General features: G+C 45.1%; 2 protein-coding genes across 3 annotated transcripts in view; one reads left to right on the top strand and one right to left on the bottom strand.

Moving 5' to 3' along the window:
* The first annotated feature begins 331 nt into the window (after positions 1-331).
* Positions 332-19743, top strand: MORN5 (MORN repeat containing 5). Of its 2 annotated transcripts, none has more exons than XM_033137733.1 (5): positions 332-460; positions 811-958; positions 1741-1852; positions 2352-2483; positions 19663-19743. In XM_033137733.1, the coding sequence occupies exons 1-5, from the start codon at positions 414-416 to the stop codon at positions 19740-19742; spliced, it is 519 nt and encodes a 172-aa protein (XP_032993624.1). In that variant the 5' UTR covers positions 332-413; the 3' UTR covers position 19743. The 2 variants fall into 2 exon arrangements, with proteins under 2 accessions (XP_032993624.1, XP_032993625.1); XM_033137734.1 differs by lacking the exon at positions 19663-19743 and adding an exon at positions 2759-2844.
* A 3617-nt stretch (positions 19744-23360) lies between these two features.
* LHX6 (LIM homeobox 6) overlaps positions 23361-25226 on the bottom strand; it is a 37645-nt gene continuing 35779 nt past the window's right edge. Inside the window, 1 exon segment of the mRNA XM_033138058.1 lies at positions 23361-24310. Coding sequence (XP_032993949.1) covers positions 24290-24310 — 21 coding nt within the window. The 3' untranslated portion in view covers positions 23361-24289.

Raw genomic sequence — 25226 nt, 5'->3', positions numbered from 1 at the left:
GCGGGGGCACCTCCAGGGTGGGCATAGCCGCGGGCGAGGCCTTTCCCCTTGGACTCTCCTTCTCCACCGGTCCTCACGAACCAGGCCGGACGCCAAGGCAAACACTGCGCACGCGCCACCTCTGGGATACACGCATGCGCCGAACTCCCGTCACCGTATGTATGCGAACTGGAGGAGGATTTGGGCATGCGCGTTTAGCCTTGCTCATCCTTCCCATCTCTCTCCGCCTCAGAGGAGGGACCTTGGGGGCCGTGGCTAAAAGAGCTCCTCCCTCGCGGGGCGTTGCTCCGCTTACCGCTCTTCTCGCTCCTCCTCCTCCCCCTCCAAGCGCCTCGTTGCCGTGGCGACCGCAGTTTGCCGGGGCCTGCGCTCCATCAGCCGGGCCTGGCCTACCTGAGCGCGGGTGGCCGGGCATGGAGTACACCGGCAGCTACTACCGAGGGGAGCGCGTCAATGGCAGGTCGGGAGGGAGGCAGAGCGGGCGGGTAATGCTTTCAACGACATCAGTAGGTCTACTCTGAGTATGTCTGAGTTAGATATCACCCAATATTATTTGTTATTCTCCTGTGACAGTTGGTTTCAGCTGCTCAGACTTCTTGCTGCTTTATTTACCGTTTTATGATTATCTCCCCCACACTTAAAAAAAAACCCGTGTAAAACACTCTGGGTGTTTTGATAGAATAAGAGGTGCAGAATGAACAATCTTATTACCACCTCCCTTAAGTGTGCATGTTGGGACTCCTAATCTAAGCAGTCTGAGCCCTTTGTTGGTTGTGTTAAATTGTATTCTCCCTGTGGACTTTTCTGCAGGTTGGAGGGCAAGGGCTCTTACACCCTCCCAACAGAAACGAAGTATGTAGGCGAAATGAAAGATGGGATGTTTCACGGCAAAGGTGTTTTGCACTTCCCTGGAGGAAGCAAATATGAAGGGACTTGGGAAAATGGAATATCCATAGAGGTAGGTATACAGCACAGGCATGTACATCTGAAGCACTCTTCCCTATCGTGGTGCCCCTCAGCCTCAGTCACCACCAGAGGAGCCAACTCCTAGGGGCCAAGGTCCCTTCACGCCCCCCCCCCAAATATTGGAGGGCCCCCCAATTGATGAGCATTTCCATTCAAATGGTATGCATGTGCCACATCATGTGATCAGTTATGTGGGACAGGGCTTACCTTCCTCCCCCCCCCCCAATATTTTTTATTCAAGTTGGACCCCTTTTCCACCACAGCTAGGGGTTGATGGGAGCTGCAGGCCAAAACAACTTTATTGGTTCCTCGGACTGGGGAAGGCAACCCTGCCTTTCAACTGAGATCCATTTCAGAGGCCATACTGCAGCTGCTCCTCTCTTCAGAGGCTAGGCCAGCATCCATTTGCTGGTTTGTTTTTATTTGCTGTTTTATTATGTTATTTCAAGCTCCCATTTCTTTTCTTTTTTTATTGCCTTCCCCCTCACCCTAAGGCCCAGGGGTGGGCGCTAAAAGAAATATTAAAAGCAATTTAAAACAATTTCTAAGCAATCTGATCTGATCCAGGAGGTATACTCTAACGTTCCTAGGTACCTCTATCAGCACCCCATTACCCTTGAGAGCAAAATAGAGTATCCATATTCTCTGGTGTGTTCATAGACCATCTGCTGTTTGTGGGCTTCCCAGTGGCATCTGGTTGATCACTGTGGGGAAGCAACATGCCCTGTTCTTTATCCAAGAGAGCTGCCCTTAACCCCAAACTTTCCATTGCAGGGGAAATATACTTTTGCAGATGGACTGGAGTATGAAGACAACAAATGGCATTATTGTGATGGCTATGACAGAAGGTTTTATACAGAGATCTGCAAAGGCCTGAAGCCAGCAGGTACTGCCTTGGTTAAGCTTTTCGATGTAACACACCAACTGCATTAATCGAGAGGGACTACTTTCTAAGAAGAAGAAGAAGAAGCCTCAATAGGTGGCCCTTGGGCCACTTCAGACCCCCCCCCAACCTGCTGGAGTTGGCAGCAGCTAACCAAATAAATAGCTGCTGCTTCTTTCCTCTTCATTGCTATTTGCTCCCATACCTGGTTCCACTGCCCATGTTGGCTGCTGTCACCTACTGCTGTGTTTTCATTGGCTATTGTGCCCTGATCCCACAGATCTGATGCCTAGGTGGGATGGAGAGGGCTTTTCTTCAGTATTAAAATAAATGAACAGCCTCCGCTCACAAGGCATCTGCATGGGAGTCCCTTGAAGCTTTGGATCAAGATGATATCATATTCCCCAGTATAAGTGATTATTTACTGGCTATTCTCCTTAAAGACCTGGATATTTTAAGTGACTTCTTTATATGCTGATATCAGCCTGTTTTCAATTTTAAGGCATTTCCCAGCTTACAAACCTGGATCCTCCTCGGGTCATCCCACCAGGCTGCTACGACTGTGGTGACGGCTTCTATAACCCCAAAACCAGAGTGGTTGTTGATTACCACCTCCGGTTTCTGAGGAATGCAGGTATGGCTTTGCCAATCAGATCAGGAATATCCATAATATTTGTGTGCTTGCTATGTACTTCTAATGGTCTAGTTATTGAATCCTAAACCTTCACCATCAGATGCAATTTCAGTTACAAGGATTCAGGACTCTCAACAAATGTCTCTCCATGTCAGCTATGGAAATAGGGTGGGATTACCTTGGGAGCATGCAATATATAACTTGGGGTTCAATTTATTTATTTCTTAGAAATTAGGAGGAAATTGCAAAATAGAATTCTGCCATTTTATGAACAGATCATGTGTGCAGGAATATCAGACTCAGTGGAAGGCAAGTCTGGCCCAAAACATTTTGGCACCTGAGGTGAACCACAAAATGGCATCCCCCCACCAGGGAAGAAGGGGTGAGTGAGGATCTGTATCAGGAACAAGGCGATCAACCTTATCTGGCGGTTGAGATGGGAATCAAAGGCTGTTGCAGGGCAGAAAGAGGCCTGCTCAGAATCACGCTTGGCAGGTGCAAAGTCCAGGAGACCCCAGAGGGCAGCTCCCACCATTTCTTCCCTAGGGGTGGGAGGAGACCAACAGCGCCTCCTATTCACTGGGCTACTGCAGAGGCAGCATTGAGGAGGGGAGTGCCGCTAAGGAGGTGGCAGATCCCGCCTGCAAGGAGTGTGTGGTAGCAGGTGATGTGTTCCTTGAATGCCGGATCTGCTGCACCTGTGGGTCCTGACACCCAAGGCAGTTGCCTCACCTTGCCCCATGGGTGAGCTGGCCCTGGTGGAAGGCACGTACAAGAACAAACTGAATTTGAGAAACTAATAATGAAATACAAAAGGCATATAAAAGCAATAAATAAATAAATAAATCATCAGTTAAATTTGATACAGAGTAAAGAGCAGGTAAAGGAAAATATGGTATGTTGGACGTTTGAGTGCATGGGTTTTAAGACAGCCGGCTCTACATCTCTTCTTGTTAGACCAATGTGTCTTAGGTTGCACTCTACAGATTCATGCTGCTCCTCACACTTCTTTCTTGAACTTCAAGATAAGAGGTCAGGCTACAACTACAAAGTCATGGCGGCCATGTCTTCCTGTGGTCTAGTTGGTTAGAAAAGAACTAGGAACTTTTCTACCCAAGTATATATTTCCTGCAATAAACTACTTTTTATTTTTCTTGCCTACAAGCATCTCTATATGTGTGATTGAAACAAGTAAAAATCTGCTCTCTTAACAAGATTCATTCCTTATTCTGCATACCAAAAAGGTTCCAATAGGAAATTTTAACCAAATAATCCAACATGATTAAATGGGCACAGAACATTGGAGGGAACATTCCAATGAACGTATAGAAATACCTCTGGTGAAAAAGGACATACATTTTCACTGAACATGACAATAAGATAATATTGTTATAAAGCAATGAGTAGGTGGAATGTAACAACAGTTAGAATACAGAAAATTAATATTTTCAGGTTTAATATTTCCAGGTTGCTGGAAATGTGAAAAAGAAGGACTGTAGAAGAATTCTATCATATGTGGTGGAGATGTGACTTAGGCAAAAAAAAAAAAAAAAAGCAGGGGGCGGTAAGGGAATTAGAAGTAAAAAATTATTGAAATTTTAGGATATGAAATTCCCCATCATCCTGTTCTGCTTTTATTAAATTATGTAAGAGTCGGGAAGCCCGCAACAGAAGGAATTTGTTTCGTATATACATACAGCATATACAGTACATACATACAGCATATACAGTAATTTATGCAAAGAAGTGAAGACAATCATCGATACCCTCGGTAATTGATTGGCATGAAAAAGTCTGGGAATATGCTGTTATGGCGAAATTGGCTTGTTATTTAAGGAGTAAGCAAGCACAAATACAATATTTATTTATGAAGAAACAGATAAGCTTCATTCAGTGTTGCCAGAGGATGCATCCCTAATACATTATTTTGTAAGTCTCTTTGGGTTACCACTTATGAAGAAAAACAACTAATAAGTGCAATAAATTAATAAATAATAAGTAATGTATGTTATAGTTTTTCAAACTCCTGTTCGATGTTATGGTTGAGTTTGAATTAATAATTTGGAGAGTAAAGGATTGTTTTTCTGAGGATAAGGCTGAGGATAAGAATACTGTACTGTTAAAATTTCCAAATAAGGCATAATGGTACAGGGTAAAAAAGAAAAAAGTTGTATACAGTGTTAATATATTTAGGATTTCCTGCTATCTTTCAATTCCTTTTGAATTAGGGGAAAAAACATGGTCTATAGTTTTATAACACCCACACCCTCACACCCCCATAGTTTAAGCATTCTGACATTTCATCATGCTGTGGTTTGCCACAAACCAGGAAACACTCACATCAGGAGTTTATTTTTTAACTTTTGCATCCTGCCCCCCACCAGTTGCTTAAAGGTAAAGGGACCCCTGACAATTAAGTCCAGTCGCAAACAACTCTGGGGTTGCAGTGCGCATCTTGCTTTACAGGCCGAGGGAACTGGCATTTGTCCTCAGACAGTTTTTCCGGGTCATGTGGCCAGCATGGCTAAGCCGCTTCTGGTGAAACCAGAACAGCGCATGGAAATGCCATTTACCTTCCCGCCGGAGCAGTACCTATTTATCTACTTGCGCTTTGACATGCTTTTGAACTGCTAGGTTGGCAGGGGACCAGTTGCTTAGGGAACCGTATAAGGGGTCCCCATTATTTTCTCAGTAGCCTCCCACACGCTAGGCTTGTCTTAAAGGATTTCCCTCGATTAGCTTCATGGCTAAGCAAAGGTTTGAGCTACACCACGCTCTTAGTGGCCTTTGTAGTAGGTGAGGCAGGGAGTGGGGAATAAGTGTGGGGTTTGTGGCGTAATCTCTACTTCCAGCCGCTAAGCACGAGCAGATCTAAATGGCTCCTGGTGGCACTAGCCCAAAATACTGGAATGCGGTGGCTCTGCTGATGCATATGATAAGCCAGTGTTTTTCAACCTTTTTTGGGCAAAGGCACACTTATTTCATGAAAAAAATCACGAGGCACACCACCATTAGAAAATGTTAAAAAATTTAACTCTGTGCCTATATTGACTATATATAAAGTAATTCTCTTGAATAGGAATCAAATAAACACAAAGAAAGTATTTTATAATTACTTTATTATGAAATAGTAAGTAAACAGAAATATGAAAAATTATAAAATACTTTATTCAGTGCGCAACCAAGGCCTGTTTGGCTGAACACAAAGTTGATATTCTGGCTGGAATTTTTCCCACGGCACACCAGGCAACATCTCGCGGCACACTAGTGTGCCGCGGAACAGTGGTTGAAAAACACTGTGATAAGCACACGCTTTCCAAAAACACAGGAACCTAGACAGATCAACCCAGGCGGGAACGCCTAGAAATTCCTTTTTTTTTTTTTTAATCTCCGCTTTGAACTCTCCTTTGTTACACTTTATTACTATAAACTTACAACAGTATCAGCTCCGATTAAATGGCCCATTGTATATGTCCCGTTTTGCAAAGCAATTGTCTGCCGAGTGTCCAGGAGGGCCCCCAGGCTCTTTTTGCTTTGAGGACATGGGTGTGAAGATGGGATGCAGCTCAGGAGTCCATCCCTTCCTTTAAGGGCACCAACACAATTGAAAGAGCCAGGGCTTGCCTGACATCAGAGGAACTCCAGTAGCCCCAAGAGAAGTCGTTCAAGGCTCAAGGCCACAGAGGTGACAAAATAGGCGGGTAAATAGCCAGGCTGTGTGCGAAAGAAGCCAAGGAAGTGGTCGGGAGCGAGAGGGAACAGATCCAGGACTGCTTCTTTACAGGAAAGGCAGGAAAACCCCGTCAGGCTGCTGGCCAGGTCTTGGAAGCATCAAAAGCAGATGGCAGGAAGCATTCAGAAACCTTTGGCAAAACCCTGGTGGGCTTGCTTAAATTATGCCGTTTTCCTAAAGAGCTGGGCTCGAGATCAGATCAGCTTTTTCTTAGCCTCATGCTTTCTTCCTCTTTCCTCTGCCAACTTGAGATCACAAACATTATTCAGAAGTTGGGATAGGAGACCCTGCGGTCTGCCCAGGCAAAGGTTAGAAGTGAGATTCTAAAGAGGGGGGAACAAGTCCTGAATGGGTCTTCACTGCTGCTCAGTACCATCATATATAGGTAGATAGATGGGTTTCAATATTTGCTATATTTTTGTTCTGCTTTTCAATCTATTATTGTCTCCCAAAGCAGGTCACATCACTAAAACAAAGGCAGGGAGAAGGGAAAGACAGGCCCTGCCATAAGGCTTACAAACCAGAAAAACAAGGAAATGCAAATGGAGAGGATCAGGAAGCAGTTTCCCTGTAGCTGATTCTTTGGCTAATTGGCAAGGCCAGGCTTTGCTCCATTCCTTGATATTTTTCCTGGGAGGCAGAGCGTGCAGCCTCTCAGTGGTGGCCTTAGGTCCCTTTGCGAATGGCAGAAGCCAGAGTGTGATAGATACTTTGAGGTCACAGAATGTTCACAAATGTTCTAACAGCTGGGGAATAACGTTCAATATTTTGACTGCTGACCAAGCAATGCAGCTCAGCTCCTATGAGAGCCGGAGGAGATTTGTTAGGTCAGGATGAAAAACAAAGTTGCAAAGGAATTGAGGACAGAAGGATCTGGGTATTGGTGTCAGGAAGGAGGGCTGAGTCAGAAAATTGAGAGGTTGTTTGCTTGTTGGTAACAGGATGCAGCTAAGTGGCAATGCAGCACATGCTGAGATAGTGGCTGAGGAAGCCTTGTGCTTGAGAAACGGGAGCATGTGAAGGTAGGCGATAGGTGGAAGAATCAGAAGCTGAGGTAAGGAGACTTTTTGGAGTGAAGAGTCTATAAGAATCTCAGAGTCTACATACCTGAAGGGCTGAAAGGAGTATGGGAAGCTGCCTCGTACACAGTCAGACCACCGGTCCATCTATTGCTAACTGACTAGAAGCTGATTTCCAAAGTGTCTGGGAGGTCACATTCCCAACCCTACCTGAAGAATAGCTGGGGGGCTGAACCTGGGACCTTCTCCAGGCAAAGCTCTGCAGCTTAAATATGTAAAAAGAGCATCTGCTGTTGCAATGGCCCCAACCAAGGTCATGTATGAATATCCTTCTATCATGCTACTTTCTTTCACCCTCCCATGTTGGACCAGTTTGCACGTAACAGCAAACTATACACTACAGGTCTTTCATTTCAGTCCCATGCATAGGCGGCATGAAGGCTGAGCCCTTATTCCTGCCTTGCCTGCACTGGCACATGCCTCCCCTCCCTCCAGCGGCTCCTGAGAGCACACCTGTGCCTTTAGAAAGCAGAGCGTGCGAAGTGGCCCTTGAAACACAGGACAATTTAGTCATTTATATGCCAGTTGCCTTCTTTCTTCATTGCTGTTCCAAATTCAGAGGAGGTCCGACTCCTACAAATGTGAACTCCTTTGACAGCTCTCCAGGAATGGAAAAAAGGAATGCATTAAAAAACAAAAAATAAATATGGTTATTTAGACACTTTGCAAATGAAATACACTGGGTTTTTGATCAATCACCTCAAGTTCTTCACTGCTTATTTTTATTTGATTTTTTTTAAAAAAATAATATGCTATACTATAACTCTTACTTGCTTTTGTATATATAATCATTGTGAATTACAAGCCGTGTGAAAGATTTTAGCTCTGGGGCATTTGCCAGATGGTTGATTTTGCTTTTTTTTTCACATGACAAAAGACATAATGTTTGTGGCAGGCCCTGAGAAATTGTTGGTAATCAGTGTATTCTTCAAAGGAACGGGCGCCAGACCTGTTTGCAAGAATGTTCAGCTTTTGCAGAAATTAATTGTGAGCACTTTTAGTCTCTGCTCCTGAGCATGGAACAAAACCAAATTGTGCCAATTGTTTTGCTGGTTTCCCATCACATAGCTACGTGAGCAGAGGAGAGGTAGATGGGACGTGGGTTGTTCTTGTTTTTAACATGCTATAGTTTGCTGCTCATTTATTGATCATTTTTCTGCTTGGGCTGGGAATGTCAAAAATATTGCCGTACAGTTCAATGCATAAACCTAATGCCTGGAAGCACCACTTGGTGGTTTTGGGATGTGGGCAGCTGCTTTATTCCAGGACAGCCCATTATTGCTAGCTCTGACTGGCAGTGGCTCTCTAGAGCCTCAGGAGGATAAAGGTATCTCCCATTTATTACTGCTGAGCCTTTATTTATTTATTTATTTATTTATTTATTTATTAGATTTCTATCCCACCCTTTCTCCAAAGACTTCAAGGTGGCATAAACACCACACTCTTCTAAATACCCTCCCTATTTTATCCCCACAATAACCCTGTGAGGTAGCTTAGGCTGAAAGAGTGTGCCTGGCGAAGTGGGGATTTTAACCCTGGACTTTCAGGCCCTAGTCCAGCACTCTAACCACTGTGCTACACTGGCTTTCATTGGAGGTGCTGGAGATTGAACCTGGGACTACACGTTTTGGACTACAGCTCCCAGCAGGCCCAGCCAGGTTGGGCATCTTGGACTACAAGTTGAAAGTCCAAAGCAGCTGTGGGGCACCAGTTTGGCGAACACCCTGCATCCTGGGCCATACTGCCCAGTCACAACATGAGAGATTAGTTGCTGACCTTATAGCAATGACAAGAGCTTCAGACCTTCCACACAGAACTGCCTGCTCCAACTGCTAGCTTTTCTCCCAAGGCTCAGCAGGGGTAACTTGAAACCCTTATCCAGAAACGGAACCTTTTTTTGTAATTTTTCTAAATGCAGAGCATTTTATATAAGAAACAAAGCAATATTTAAGATCACAGCCCATCTAAGCATGCTGATGAATCATCTCCTGAGTTTTTTTTTAAAAAAATGACCATGGAGTTGTACCATATAAATATATGAATGCAAAAAATCTGTCTACTCCTAGGATTTAAAGAAAGTTTCATTAGTAGGAAAAACTGCCTTTACTTTGTCTTGGCCCATTGTCAGAGCTCACTGCTGAAGCAACAGTTCTCTCTAAGCTCCCGCCTTCCTGAACTGGGGGAATAGAAACCAGTATTTGATCTCCTCTACTCTTTTCATGTTGCTGTCTTCAGCAGAGTCATTTGACAACTCCCCAAGGAGCAAGATGGGTTTCTGTGGTGTTAGCTGCTGCAGAGAGGAGTGGCCACTTCAGCTGGAACCTCCAGCAGTTGACAGAGGCAACCCTCTCCAGGCTGTTCTCTCTTCTCTCTCCTCCCTGCTCAAGACAAGGATCATTTACCCACAGGGCTGAGGAGGAGGCACCTTACCAGAAACAGCACCCCAGAGCTCTGGATTGCAGCTATGGAGGGTGGTGCTCTCTTGCCTTGAAATACATCTTTGGGAGCTGTCTCTTGGCAATAGCCAGCAGGGGAAGGCTAGTCTCCATCGTGGGCTGAGCAAGTCCCAGAGGACCTTAGTGCTGCTAGTAGGCACAGGCTGAAGGACAAGCTCAATGATGAGGGCAGGAAATGCCACCTGAATAATCCTGGCACCAGCATATCAGTTCCTGATATTAGGCTTAACAGTGATTTTTATTGTTAGAACCTTTTGTGAGGCACTTTGAGTGAGGCACTTCCTGGGGATAGAAAGTCAGATACAAGTATTCTGAATAACAGCAGCTGTAACTTTCTCTCCTGGCCATCTTTTCTACCCATCTGCTATGGCAATGTTGCTGAACTGACTCCCAACACACGTGGCCACTGGAAGGCCAGAGGCTCCCCATCCCTGCCCTATGGGCTCATCTTCCTGGCAATACATACGTATATTTGAGCCATTTTCAAAGCAGGCCTCCCTGGGGAGATGTGGAGGGGAGAAACTTAAGCATCTCCCCACAACACCTCCAGTGTGTATCATGGAGGTGATAGCCACCCGCCATTCCCCCCCCCCCAAAAAACCCCATAGAGATCTCTTTGAAGCAGGCACCTTCTAGGTTAAGGGGTTCCACAGATGATGCCTTGTCTGAGAGCCCCCAAAATTCTGGTGCTGGTTTTATGTTTTAAATCACAAGAGTGGGGACCTGTGGACCCCCCAACTGTTGGACTCTCATCCACCCCAGTCAAGATGGCCAGTGCTCAGAATTCCACCCTTTCTGTAGAACACCCTTCCATGTGCTGTTCATGAAGCAGGAACAGTGGCAAGCTTTACACACCCCCTGAAGACACATCTGTTTAAACAAGCATTCCCAGGCCTATAAAATTTATCACATTGTTCTGTTCTATTATTTATCAGTATTTCACTGAATGTTTTATTGATAGCTTCTCTGGTTTAATGATGTATTCCTTTGTATCTTTGGTTTTAAATATTGTATATACATTCTTTTAATTATCTTTCTTTGTTTTATGTAAACTGCTTAGGGAGTTTGCATATTAAGTGGTTTGTAAATGATGATGATAATGATGATGATGAAGATACTGGGTAACAGGGCTGGGAACAACCTCAGCCTGACACCGTGGGGAGTGGCTGCCAATCACAGTTGACCAAGAGTCTGTCCTGGGCAAGATGGCAAGATCTGAATTCCCCCAGTTTCCGGACCTTAAAACAATTGCTGCTATGAAACCTGCAAAGGTTTAAGTTCCAATCCTCACTCAGCTTGCCAAGAATAACAGGGAGTGTTTGGGTTTTAGCTCTCCCAGCGCAGATGCTGAGAAGATTGTGATGCATGCTGCTTTACAGCTTGTGGGCAACTGTGTCGTGTAACATTAACAAGTGTAAAAAATGTCATCCAGGCTGGGAATTTCCTTTCAATGGGCAATTTGGAATTGTATGAGTTAAATGGAAATGAGAGAGTAAAGCATTATGGGGTGGAGGTTAATTGAGTATTTTAAAGTTTCCGCTTGTCAGCCAAGATGCAGTGGTGTATAGTGGGGGGAGGGGGTTCAATGAGCAGCCATGCCCTGGGCTGGAGAAGTGTCTTCATGCTTCTCCAGTGTGAAGAAGTTTCACAGGATATTTCCAAAAATCACTATTTAAAAGCATTTTGCTTTTAAATGCTTTCTGGGACAGGGAAGTTCCTGGATTTTTACAGGTTCCTACAGATCGCATTTACCCCATTTCTCTTATAAAAGCAAGCCACAGGTGGGGCTCCACCATTTCTTAATAGTGCAAGAACCTATTTGGGCAGCTTAGGGAAGAGGTAGAGTTGTGCAGACTTCTTAATTAAGAAAAAAACCCAAGTAGAGTTAAGGTGGAGGGGACATGATTGAGGTTTGTAAATTAATACGTGGAGCTGAGAAATGTATTTTTTTCCATCCTTCCCGCTATAACAGTATAGCTTAAGAAGAACTCAGTTGAAATGATTGCTATTCAGTTCATGAGAGACAGCCATGACAAAAGAACTTCTTCATACAGTGCATCATTAACTTACAAACTTTACAGCCACAAGGTGTGGCGATGACCCCAAGCTTAAATGGCTTTGTTTTTTTTTTGTTTTTTTATGAAGAATTTATTAGCATTTTCATAATACAACACACACCCAGACCCACACCTACAAATAGAAAACAAATACAAATACATATATTGCCAGGATTCTTCTTCTTATTTATATACCTAACAAAAAAAATTTCTATTTCCAAATCTTGACACTTGACTTCCCCTGCCTTTTCACCTTCGGTTTTAAATCCATATTTTACTTTCTTAACAGCTTTTCTCTAAAAAAAAGGAATTTAACTTCAATTAAAAATAACACAATTATCTTAATCATCCTATTGTATCATAAATCTTATCAAAATATTCTTACAAAATCTAAACTTATTTCTTCTGTCCTTTATCATGCTGCTTTTTAACTTAAAATCCAATATCCCCTTACTTGTTCAAGATAAACTTATAACTAACAACCTTCACACTCCGATTTCAGGTACCATAACAGACCATTTAAATTTTGCATTTAATACTTCACCCCACACCCCCTCTGTCCATTGTCTTTCTCTGTCTTTCGTCGGAACCAATCTTCCAGTTGTCTTCTTTTCCCAAATGTCAACAGATCCAGGCAGCATTCACAACAAACCTTGCATCGAGCTTCAGGATACACATCACATCTTTTCTGGGCTCCTCCGCTTCTTTGTACCATACTTCTTCTTCTTGTAGATATCTTAATTCTATGTCCCTTGCCCCCGAGCTCCCACCTCGGGGTCTGGATATTGCAAATTTTGCCATTCCGGGACTGCCACCCCCAAAGAACGGTTCCTTTTCCCGGAGTCGCCCAGCCATTTCAGACCATCCTTCAAGCATCCCTTCTAACTCTTTGCCAAGGTTTTCTTCCATTGTGTAAAACTTTTGAAAAGCCTCCTCTGTGGAAAATAGATTTTTTTTATTTATAATCCCACTCAAGACTTGCAATTTCCGATTAAGCAGTTCCAGCCTCAAGACAGTAAGCATTTCTTCATCCGTTAGTCCAGAATTCAAAACAAGTTCAAACACAAAGTCCAGCATTTTGGGGGAGAGGGTGAGTGTCAAATTACAGTTCCTGTCTCTTCCTTCCTTTGTTTCAATTGTTTACCACATCAGTCCAGATTTTCCATCGCCATTTTTTCTGAAGCCAGAGCGTAAAGACCAAAACTTTAAATGGAGATATTTTCTACCCACTTAATCCCCAGAGGGAAATCTCAGCAGTCTCAGTTTCCAAATTCCAAACACTTTGTATCCATTATTGTAGCAGCAGTCACTTAAACTGGTTATTTTCTTTCTCTCCCGAAGGGAGGAAGGCAGGCTCCCTTTCCTCTTCCCCCCGGATCGTTCCAAAGATATAAAAGTCAATCAAGTACTCACAACCACCGGGTTCTTTCAGATCATTAAAGACAGGTAGAACTTAGACGCTCATCACAGGATTTGTCGCCGCATTTGCATCCCGGTTGGGGCATGTCCCCTATAGCCCGGCTCCGTCGTCCCTTCACCCCCACTCCCCCTTTACAGGGGGAGTGAGGGAAGGGTTCGGAGCCACAACGGGCACAGCCGGGGAGCCCAGGGTGCGGGACGCTCTTCCCGCACCCCACCGGAGCCTCGCTTTGCGGTAGCGGGGCTCCAACCCCCGGGATGGACTGGGCGCTTCGCAGCCGAAGCAGCCCACGACCACCCACAATGGCGTCGCCGCCGGAAGTCAAGCTTAAATGGCTTTGAAAGGGAATTTGACAAACTCATGGAGGTCTGACCACAGAATTTGGAAATGATGGCTAGATAAAACCTCCAGATTCAGAGGCAGTGTACCACTCCAAATCAGCTCCTAGAATCATAGAACTGTAGAGTTGGAAGGGAACCTGAGGGTTATCTAGTCCAACCAACTGCAATGCAGAATCTCAACTAAAGCACCCATGACAGATAGCCATCCAACCTCTGCTTAAAAACCTCCAGGGAAAAGAGAGTCCACCCCCTTCTGAGGAAGTCTGCTCCACTGTTGAACAGCTCTTAAACTGTCAAAAGTTCTCCCTGCTGTTTAGTCAGAATCTCCCTTCTTGTAACTTGAATACATTTGTTTGGGTGCCACACTGCGGAGGATGAGAAAACAAACTTGCTCCATCTTATGTGACAGCTCTTTAGGCAGTTGAAGATGGCTACCTCCCCTCAGTCTGCTCTTATCCAGGCTAAACATGCCCAACTCCCTCCACCATTACTCATAAGGCCCGATTTCCAGACCCTTGATCAGCTTGGTCACCCTCCTCTTCACATGTTCCAGTTTCTCAATATCCTCCTTACTTACATTGTGGTGCCCAGAACTGGACACTGGACTGCAGGCATGGTCTGACTCTGACCAAGGCAGAATAGAGTAGCATTATTACTTCCCTTGATTTGGACAATATACTTCTGTTGGTGTAGTCTAGAATAGCGTTGGCTTTTTTTTTTTTTTTTTGCTGCTGCTGCATCACATTGTGATCCTTTTCACATGTACTACTGTCAAGCCAGCATTTGCCATCTTATATTTGTACAGCTGGTTCTAGATGCCTAAGTGCAGAACGTGGCAGTTGTCCCCGTTGAAATTCATTTTGTTAGCTTGTGCCCAGTTCTCCAGTCTGTTAAGGCCATCTTGAATCCTGATTCTGTCTTCTGCGGCATTAGCTACCCCTCCCAGGACGATGTCACCTGCAAACTGGATGAGCATGCCCTCAGTTCCTTCATCCAAAAGACACTGAGCAACAGCAGGCCCAGGACAGAACCCCGCAGCACCCCACTTGTCACTTTCTCCCAGGATGACTAGGAACCATTAGTGAGCACTATTTGGGTTCAGTCAGTCATACAATCGTGTCATACATTCATATCATATATATTATTCAATCATACAACCATAGCATATATAATAATATCATATCATAGATCTTATCCTATAATACAGTCATATATCCTACTGCCATATAATAGAATATTATACAATCATATCAAATCATACATTCATATCACACAATTACATAATCATATCATGCAATCATACAAGCAATCATATACAATCATACCATAGCATATCATATGATCATGCAATCATACATTTTCATCCCCAGCTTGTGAACTTCCTGGAGGATCTGGTTGGTGACTGTGGAAAGCAGGATGCTGTACTAGATGAACCTCTGTTCCTGCCTAGGAGGGCTGTTCTTATGCATGTGAGAACTGATTCAGAGCAAGTGCTCTGCTGCAAAGATCACCCTAGCATGGGGACTTCTTTTTATCCCCAAGGTTAGCCTGAGCTCTTCTGGGGGCCAGATGTTTAGGCCCAAGGGTGGAAAAGTACTGCAGGCAGCAAGCGATCAAGGTGAAAATTGAGTGATGGGTTGACAAGGAAGTTGGAGACTGGCACCATGGTCAGTGGTGCAGGAGAGCGAATATAAGGACATATGAACTTGCCTTATTTCAAGTCAGGCCATTGATCCATCTGGCTCAGTATTTTCAATGCTGAGTGGCGGCAGCTCTCCGGGGTATTAAGCAGGGGACATTTCTGCCCTACTTGCAAAATTGTGCTTTGACCATGGCTTGAATTTGGGAAACAAAACTGACCCAGAGATTCTGCGCAGATCTTCACCTGGCCTGCTGACACCTGCCATACTTCCTGGGCTAGTGTAGAGAATGCCTCGGAACATCAACCATTGCCTTATCTTTTTATTGCTAAGTGTGCCTGGGTGGCCCATTTCTCCTTTCTACAGAGAGCAACTTTCTTTTGTTGCTTCATGCACTGAAGTCCTTCCCTGCCCCCCACCCATCCCCATCTAAGTGATTTCTACTTCACCATGAACTGGGGCCACCAAAAAGGGGACAATGGAGAAAGAAAGAACTTTTAAAAGATGAAACGAGCAAGCGTGGATTTGATTCTCACCCACAATGTGGAGAGCTGCCTAATTGCGCCAGGGTGATAATTTCCAGTTGATTAAAGAGTATTTGTATTCTTTCTCTCCCCACCCGACTCCCTACAACCACATGAGGAAATCACATATGAAGGTGAAGATGTGCTTTGGTGTTCGCATTAATATAACCCAACAATTGCCTTTGCAAAAAGAAAAAAAAAGTAATTACAACTTGCTGTCTGGGGAGCACTAATCAAACTCCAGGCTTTAATTCTGCTTTAAATATGGATGAAACACAACTCTCCATGCTCACCCTGGTGTTGTGGGGTTATGGAAGCCGCCAGGGATGGCACGAGGGGATCTGCGTGGTTAACAAGCAGCTGCTGCCAAGCCAGATCGGCATCTGTGATTTAAATTGTTAGCTGCACAGTCAGGTAAAGTGTAAAAAGGGTGGTCGAGAGGCTGTTAAGTCCCTGGCCGCCAATTACGAACAATCAAGGAGGAGCCTGAACATTCGCTTAGTACAATAAACCCAGTTTGTCTTGTTTCAGGGGTGACTGCTGAAGAGGCTGCAGCTGCACTGATTCAAATACCCAGCAACTACAGTGATTATCAGGCAGCCTCCTCCTTTTAGGGTGGCAGAAGTAGTATGCTCAGCCCATCTCTTTTAACTCTTTAGTTGCCAACAGGTTTGAGCCTCTTCACGTGCTGCCAGGGCCCTGCAGACCTGTGGTGTCATGGCCCCAAGTCATTCAGCACAGATTTGGTCGTGGATTCTCTTCCAAATACATGGGCATTAGAACTTAAATGTCTATGTGATAATAACTTTCTGACAGTAAGAGCTGTTCGACAGTGGAACAGACTCCCTTGGAATGTGTTGGACTCTCCTTCCTTGGAGGATTTTTAAGCAGAGGTTGGCTGGCCATCTGTCATGGATGGTTTAGTTGAGATTCCTGCCTTACAAGGGGGTTGGACTAGATGATCCTCAGGGTCTGTTCCAACTCTACAATTCTGTGATTCTAAGAAGAGGCCCCCAGTGGCCCATTTGGTCCAGCATTCTGTTTTGCACAGTGGCTAGTCAGGTGCCTGCAGGAGCACAAAGGCACAAGCCCTACCTTGTTGACTTCCTCAGATGGTATTCAAATGGTACTGAACATGGACGTTTTTTATAGATCCTCACCACAACTCTTGGATTGAGAGAGGCCAGACTCATCCTACCACAACAACAGAGGAGATTGGAAAATGCCTTTTGTTGCATCATTTTGGCCAGTCAAGAAAAATGCCCATTCGTGGTGACTGAAATAGCTCCCCAGGCTTTAAATGTGACACATCTTTGCCTTCCAGGACCTACCAAATCTGAAGCAAGTCTCTGGTTTGCGATACCCCACATCTTACAGATAAACACCAGTGCACACTAGCTGTCTGGAAAGCAGTTGAAAGACAAGCTTAACCTCAGTTGTGATTTGCAGCCCTTGGGTGATTGTGTAATCCAGTGTTTCTCAACCTTGGTTCCCCAGCTGTTGTTGGACTGCAGCTCCTATCATCCCAGACCACGAGTCCTGCTAGCTAGGTCTTGAGCAGAGTCTTTTCCCACTCAATATCTTCTAACGGAGCATCAGGCCTTATGCCTGCAAATATTGCCTTCAAGCATAGAGGCCAGAGCAGGTACCTTACTTGAAAAGAAAGCAATGCTATTTTTCACCCAACTTTATAATCGAGCCATTTTGGAGGAAGCTGTATTATACCGAGTCCAACCATTCATTCATCTTAGGCTCAGTATTGTCTACAATGACGGGTATAGCATGAGACTCTTAATCTCAGGACCGTGGATTCGAGCCCCACGTTGGGCTAAAAGTTGCCTGCATTGCAGGAATTGGACTAGATAACCCTTGTGGTTCCTTCCAGCTCTACAATTCTGTGGTTCTATGACTGGTAATGGCTTGCCAGGATTTCAGGTGGAGGTCTTTCCCAGTCCTACCTGGGGATGCCAGGGATTGAACTTGGGGCTTTTGCAGGCAAAGTAGGTGCTTTGCCACTGAGGTTTTGAAGGAGTGTGGTTCAGTGGATTGATTGTAGCAGCAGCCACAGAAGCCTGGCTTCAGATCCCTGGCTCAGCTGCAAAGCTCACCGGGTGACCTTGGGCCAGTCGTTCACTCCCAGCCTGGCCTTCCTCACTGGGCTGTAGGAGAGAGAGAAGAAATGGAGAGGCCTCCATATGTATAGCCCTGAGCCTCCTGGCAGGAAGGACAGGATGCTGACGTGGCAAATAGTGCCGTAATATAAGACAGTGCGGTTTAGTTAAACAAGGGGGTAGGGTTTGGATAGGGAAATGTAATCTGCAATGCCGACTTTTAAAGGGTGCATTATGCTGGGCAATTATGTTGATTGAGCCTGCTAAGATGAATAGGGGCTGCAAGAGAGCACCGTTATTTCCATTAATTTCAACCGAACTTGCGTTTAATAACTTTTTGCCCCGAAAGTGGTTAGGATGTCAATTTTTGGCTTAGGCTGCAGTGCTAAGCATGCTTATTTGAAAACAAATCTTGTTGAAATTGATGGAACAGGGGGGGAAAACATTTTGAGCTAAAGCGTTAACATTGCATTTGGCTGCAGCTGCACACAAACGTGAGAATAAGGTCTGCTTATAACTGGATGAAACAAGGAATGAGGTCACACATATTGTCTCTAGGATTCTTATAGGAGGAGGGGAAGAATAAAACCCTGATTTCAACAATACCTAAGTGCCAATAGATCTGGGATGGGGGTATAATTTTATGCTAACAGTAGGGCTTTAACCTTTAATCGGTTAAACAGATCAGTCAACTAACACTTTGGTCATTGGGGTCATCCACACTTCTGCTTGGCTCAGTATTTGTGTACCGTTTAATTCCTGCCCCACCCACCCCAGTCCAAGAATTTTTCTTATTATTCGGTAACTGTGCCTTGCTAAAATCCGATCTTGCCCACTGAATTGAAGCTTGGTTAAGCAAAATCTCTTTTTAGGTTTTCTGTGCATCCAAGAAGATCTGAATCAGCAGGCAAGATCTGATTTTCATAAGGCGCAACTACAAAATGACAAGAAAAGCTCTCGGACTCAGAGGAATTAATCAGTACATAGTAATATCAGAATACAGGCCAAGCAAAAGTGTGGATGAGCCCAATTAATCTATGTGTAACAACCCCAATTGGTGTGTTGAAGACACTAGTTTCTTTTTTTGAAACCCTTCCAGTTTGAAATGCTTGAATGAAAATAATTAAAATATTCCTTCTGACAATGTGTGGTAGATCTCAATGATTCAATCCAGTCTTTGCCGACCTGGTGTCTTCCAGGTGTTTTGGACTACAGCTCTCATCAACCCCAACCAGCATGCCTGTAGAATGCTGCAGGGCTGATGGGACTTGTAGTCCAAAACATCTGGGGGCACCAGGCTGGTGAAAGCTAATTTAATCAAATTATCTTGCACTTGCTTGAGGATGCCTAACAAAGGCACCTGTGTAAAAATTTCGGCACTCTGAAAAATGATTTAAATTAATGAATTGAGCAGTTTTAAAAAGATTATATCAAATTGACAAACCTTGTAAATGTGAGCTATTTTTACATGCCACCCAAAATACTGGTTTTGTTTTGATTGTAACAAGAGCCACAAAGGTTTGATGATAACCTGAAATTGTTTTCTTCTGTGTTTTTTCTTCCTACACCTTCAAAAGTTTCAGGGACTGTTGTGGCTCTGATCTGTGCTCGTTTTTATGCTTACCAGCATCTAACATGAACTGTTCCCCCCCATATCACAGGAATACAATGAACATCTTTGATTGGAACACCTTTTAAATGCACCTTTGTCCATTTGGCAAAAGGGGACATCCAGTAAGGCAAGGGGGGCAGTCTGAATTGACTCATTATTTATGCTTCTTTTGTCTCTCAACCCCCCACCCCACCCCACCCCCTCAGATGATGATGAACATGACTGGATTGTTAAGACCTGTCGGAAAGGTTGGGACGAGATCATTGGTTTCAAGCCAAAGGAGTAAACCTCATTAAGGGAAACAGAGAAACAGACCTTCCCGCTGGAGCCTTCTGCTTCCCTGCTCAAAGAACTCTGCACCTATAATTTCTCCATTAGGGTTGTTTTTTGTTACCTTTGCTAACCAAATAAGATGTAAACCCCTCACTTCATCAGCGGCATTAAGAGGAAATTGTGCAAATAATCACCCTATATTTACTATAATATTCCCACAAGGTGTGCAACCTGGTAGGCTTTTTGTAGTCTATACTGTGAGCACAAAAGAATTAACTCAAAAGGCTGCCATGCCGTCTCTCAACACCATATTATATACCGGTTGCACACCCACCCACAAGCTACAGTGGATCTTTCCCCTGCACTTGGATATTAATTGGCTGTTGTAACGGCGAGCTCAGAAGCGACTGTTTTTAATAACCGGTTTGCCAAAGGGGGGGGGGGGAGAATGAAACCCATTTGCCACAAACATCGGTGTTCTCAACAAAGGTGATTGGGCGGGCTGCCTTTGGAATTCTAGGGCTGCAGAAGCGTTTCTGAAATAAAAGAAAAATGGAATTGCACCGTTTCCTTTGATGTAAGTGCCAGCACTTCGACTTGCGTTAACTTTATTTATTACACAAATAAGACATTTACAAAGCACAACAGTAAAAGTAGGTAACAAAACAGACATTGGTTTTACAATTTAAAAAGTGCTTTACACCCCCCCCCCAATTTTCCCTCTCTTCTTAAATAAATATTGATCTTGACTGCCTGCTCTTTAGAAGGGTATTTTTAGCCAAGACATGCACAATTGCAACATGCTACAAACAAAACAATCTGCTTCTTTTTCAAGAAAAACTTGGCTGAGTTTCTGCAGCTGGCATCACCTTGCGAGACCCTCCCTCTCATCTGGTACCACTGGTGTCCGAAGCCCCTGTTGCCCAGTTTACACCACAGTCCTAGGCACTCCGTGTTCTGGAGTGTGAAGCTAATCAAAGCAAGAAAGAGAGAAAGAAGCAGGGAGGGAGGGAGGGAGGGGACATAGCTCTGGCTTCTGAAGAAGCCATGTCAGGTTCAACCTGCATCACTTATGCAAATCAAGCATAATTTGCCTGATTCATTCTGGTTTTGCCAAGGAGGGGGGCGGGGAGGGCTATGCATGAAAGTCTTTCCTTCCTTGCTTCCTGGGAAACATTCCTAATATGTGCCCTGCCTTCTATTCTGCCAGATACCCACATTTCTAGCCTTAAGGGCTAGAAACTTTTTATGTCATTAAAAAAAAAAAAACACGAAGCTGGGTTCCATGCCTAATACCAAGTTTGTCTTTGTATGAAGTGCATCCATCCCCACCTAGGCCACTGTCTGTTGGTGCAGCCTTGTGTTAAAATAGGATCGTTGGCCAATCTATTGGGGACTCAACTCACTGACTCTGTGGTGGGCAAGAAAGTACATGGCATTTGAGCACCGATGTTTCAAATTCAAGTATTTCGAAAGACTTCCAATTAATTTTAGCCCAAAAGAGGCACAGTCAGGAACAGTTTTGTAAATATCTTACAAAAGTGTAGCTACCCATAGTCCAAAGCGCCAGAGGGCTTCCAGTGATCATGCCGGCTTGCCTGTTTAGTTCAATGTGACAGTGAAATGAATGGAGCAGCTGCAGCAGCTTACATGGAGCTTCGTGTGCACGCATCAGAGCCACTGCATGCGTATCATAACTGTTGGATGAGGTTGAACATTGGCTTTCTTGCCCTGTAAAACTGTCTTGACAACTACAGAGTCAGCAAACTGAATGCAAAGAGCGTCTTTGCTCAGATTTGTTTGTTTGTTTGGACCCGGCATAAGACTTTTTTCAGCACCATCAGTCAGTCTGTAAACACATTGGCTAACGAGAGTCAGTGGACTAAAATAATTAGGGGATGTGTTACATTCTCAGGACGGTCGTTTATTTTCTATAGACATCGTTTAACTAATTATGAATTGTTTCCAGTTTTTGCACGGCAGAGCCAAAAAGATTTTTCAAGTTTAAAAAGCTAGTCCTGGCTGCTTCCTGAGATTTGCAAGGAACACAGCCTAAGGCTTCCTGCAGAGATGGGGAATAGGATTGGCGGGTTGGGGGGGGGGGAGAGATTACAATTCTCACTTTAGATATAACAATTGACTGCAACTGTCCACTCTGCTGCACTGGGCAAGTCCTCACCTCTTAGCCGCTCATACATAGTGTGCCTGCATGCTTTCCACTACTGTATAAGCAAAAGCAGCTTTGGGGGAGGGGCAATTTAGCCAGCTAGTCCTGGTGACTAATGTTTATTGGATGGATTTCCCCAATTGATTTTTGAACTTTGAATTTTATTGTTATTCATGCTTTTATGCTATATTTTATGTTGCTTTTACAATTAAGTGTTTTAAATTTGTTGTTAGCTGCCCTGAGCCCGGGTTTCTGAACCGAGAAGGGCAGGGTATAAATTATAAATAAAAATTTATTATTATCATTATATTTATTTATTTAAATTGAGAAAATGCAGTCTTGTTTTTTTATGAGAAAAAAAGAGCTCGCCCAGCACCATGGCCCTGATCCAGTCTGCATCTTTGCATCTGCTTTTACCTTTAAGAATAGCTATGGGAAATCCTAGGAATGCCTGCTGTGTGTGCATGGTCTGCACCCATTCTTAAGATTGCAACTTTCTGCACACTTACTTGAGAGTGCAGAGCTCTCTTGAGCTTCTGAGGAAGGGTGCTTAGGACTTAGCACAGTCAGTCTCTTTTCCCTCAGTTACCAAGTGCTACCACATTGAGCAGGGGGGCACGGGGGGCCCTGTAGTCTAAACCACAGAGCCTTGGGGTTGCCGATCAGAAGGCTGGCGGTTTGAATCCCCACAATGACGGGGTGAGCTCCCGTTGCTCGGTCCCTGCTCCTGCCCACATAGCAGTTCAAAAGCACGTCAAAGTGCAAGTAGATAAATAGGTACCGCTCCGGCGGGAAGGTAAACAGCGTTTCTCTGGTTTGCCAGAAGCGGCTTAGTCATGCTGGCCACATGACCCAGAAGCTGTCTGTGGACAAACGCTGGCTCCCTCAGCCTATAGAGCGACATGAGCGCCACAACCCCAGAATTGTCCGCGACTGGACTGAACGGTCAGGGGTCCCTTTACCTTTACCACATTGAGCAATGTGTTCATGTTTGGTTTCAAAGGCACATGAGCAGTCCCAAGTGGAAATACGCCCTCCCAGCAGAGGGGGACAAAGATCTTGTGTGTTCCTGCATCCCCAACAGCAGGTCTGTGGCCTCTGGGTGCAAGGTAGCCATAGAGACAGCTGCTCCAGTCATGCCCAAATAGTACTGCAGCCCTCAACCAGAAACTCGGGAACCATTCCGGAAAAGGAGGACATGTCCCTACCCCACCCCCAGTCATCCCCGTTTTTACCTTGTAAGAGGCTAGTCTGAGCTGGCCCCTGCTCCAAACTCCCACTGCTATGAGTATTGGTAAAAGCCTCAACCACAGAGATCAAAACCACTGAAAGGGTGGACCAACCCAGCTTGGCAACACTGCAGTGACAGGGAAACCTGTGCCTTTGCCTTTTGAGCCAGCTGCCCAGGAGAAGCAGGTCCTCAGGGAATACATTTTGGATGAATGATAAAGGGGGGGGTGGATCTACAGGAGGGCAATGGATTTTTTTGACAGAGGGCTAGTTTGCACTGGCACCAAAGTATCATCCAGCAGCCATCTATTTATGGTGAAGCAGAGCTTGATACCTTGGAGAGCTGCTGCCAGTCAGAGTAGACAGTACTGTGCTTTGTACAGGGGAAGGGATGTCAAGTTGAAATTCCAGGTTTCATCATCATCATAATTATCCGTTTATTTCTGTAGTGCACTTTGGCCAAGGCCCCCCAAGTGGTAAACAAATCAATAGTTTTTGCAACACTGAGAATCCCAGGCACCTGGTCATTGCCAGCTGTTAACAAGTTTGGTGCTGACACCAAGGAATAGTCAAATATTTTTCTCAGTTCTGTGCTGGGACCTAGACCGTGACAACGATTGTGGCTCCTAGGAATTAGGAAGGTTTTGATTCCACAAGCACGCACACGCACCCTGATGTTGGGTGGTGACTGGGTTGGAAGTGTGTGTGGCGCTTGGATGGAACTCTCCTGGCACAGATGGCCCATGTTTGTGTTCAGAGCTGCAGACCCCCTGCCTGTCAAAGGAGTAGGTGGGCATGTTCCCTACAGGGAAGGTCAAAGACCAGGTGGTTGTATAGCATTTGAAAGATACAAGTCCATAGTGCATGCTGTTAAAACTCTGCTGAACTGAAGTCCTTGGTTGCCTCTGCCAGGATGGGTGCGCTGCCTTGGAGTCTTGGAGAGCCAAACAGTTCCACAAGAGAAGTCAGGGGCTCAGTTGGAATGTGCTGCAGAGTTGTAGAGATTCAGGTGCCGGATTCGTGGAAGGGGATCAGGAGTGCCACCACGGGTGGGTTACCGCAGCATGAGGGTCTGCAGTTGCAGTGGATTGGCTGGTGCGTATGATTCAGAGGCAGTGCCACCACCGCAAGCATCCCTGGAAGGTCAGGAAGAGCAGGAACAGTCAGTACTGGAAGAGGATGACCTGTCAGGAAAGCCACAAAGAGGGACTCAGCAACACACAATTGGAGAATCCAGAGCTCATTCGTAGGGGCCTGTGCAACATCACAAAAGGGAAAGGCTCTCCACATCCCAGTCTACAGTGCCTCTTTAACCAAGAGAGGATCACTTTGTGCCCCTGAGCCACTCAAGACTTACAGGGACCTCCCCAACATCACCCCAAGCCCTCTAGGCTTCTTGTCAACAATGCCTCCCCCTGCCTCATCTCTTCCTCTTAAAGAAAGAAAGGCAGTGCCAAACTGGTTGGGGGCTCCAAGTGAATATACTGTGCTGTGCAACCACTCCTCTATTAGGCAAGTTCTCGAATAGTAGCCCAGGATGATAGCAGGGAGATGGTTGGGAATACAGTATATGTGAGATTGACTGTGTGTGGGAAAAGTGACGCCACGCTAGCTTGCAGGGGGAAGCCCAGCCACAAGGCAGGAGGAGGCAGTGGCCTCAGACAATGATGGGTTGGAGGGCAGAGCCGTGCGCCTCATGCAGGCCTGCCCTTTCCCCTCTCCCCTTCCCAGTACCTTGCTGCCCTTAGTATGGCAGGGCTGTCTCATCACCAGTGTTGAAGTAAGATGCAGTCTGGTAGGCTTTCATATATAGAAGGGGTTGGATTAGATGACCCTTGGGGGTCCCTTCCAACTTACAATTCTATGAAATGTGGAAAGAAATATGCCGTGAGCCACACGTGTGTCTATGTGTAGAGGCAACAAGAAGCAAAGCTTAGTGCTTGTTGAAGGCTGGGGGTGGGGTGGGGGTGGGGTGGGGTTCAAGGTCTCTGCCCTTGGGGGTTTTATGCAAGGAAGCTGATCTGCCTAGAGGTGGGAAGGCCCAAAAAACCCCGGGAAAATTCAGGGGGGGAAACGTTTCCCCCCGTTTTTTTTCCTGAA

Source organism: Lacerta agilis, chromosome Z, assembly GCF_009819535.1.
Source record: "Lacerta agilis isolate rLacAgi1 chromosome Z, rLacAgi1.pri, whole genome shotgun sequence".
NCBI lineage: Eukaryota > Metazoa > Chordata > Lepidosauria > Squamata > Lacertidae > Lacerta > Lacerta agilis.
Note: the sequence above shows the minus strand (reverse complement) of the source record. Positions and strands in the feature narration are given on the sequence as shown.

Coding starts and splice junctions, on each gene's coding strand:
- MORN5 (XM_033137733.1), top strand. CDS start 414: ATGGAGTACACCGGCAGCTACTACCGAGGGGAGCGCGTCAATGGCAG. Junction 959..1,740: donor AAAATGGAATATCCATAGAG/GTAGGTATACAG, acceptor TTTCCATTGCAG/GGGAAATATACTTTTGCAGA. Junction 1,853..2,351: donor CAAAGGCCTGAAGCCAGCAG/GTACTGCCTTGG, acceptor TTCAATTTTAAG/GCATTTCCCAGCTTACAAAC.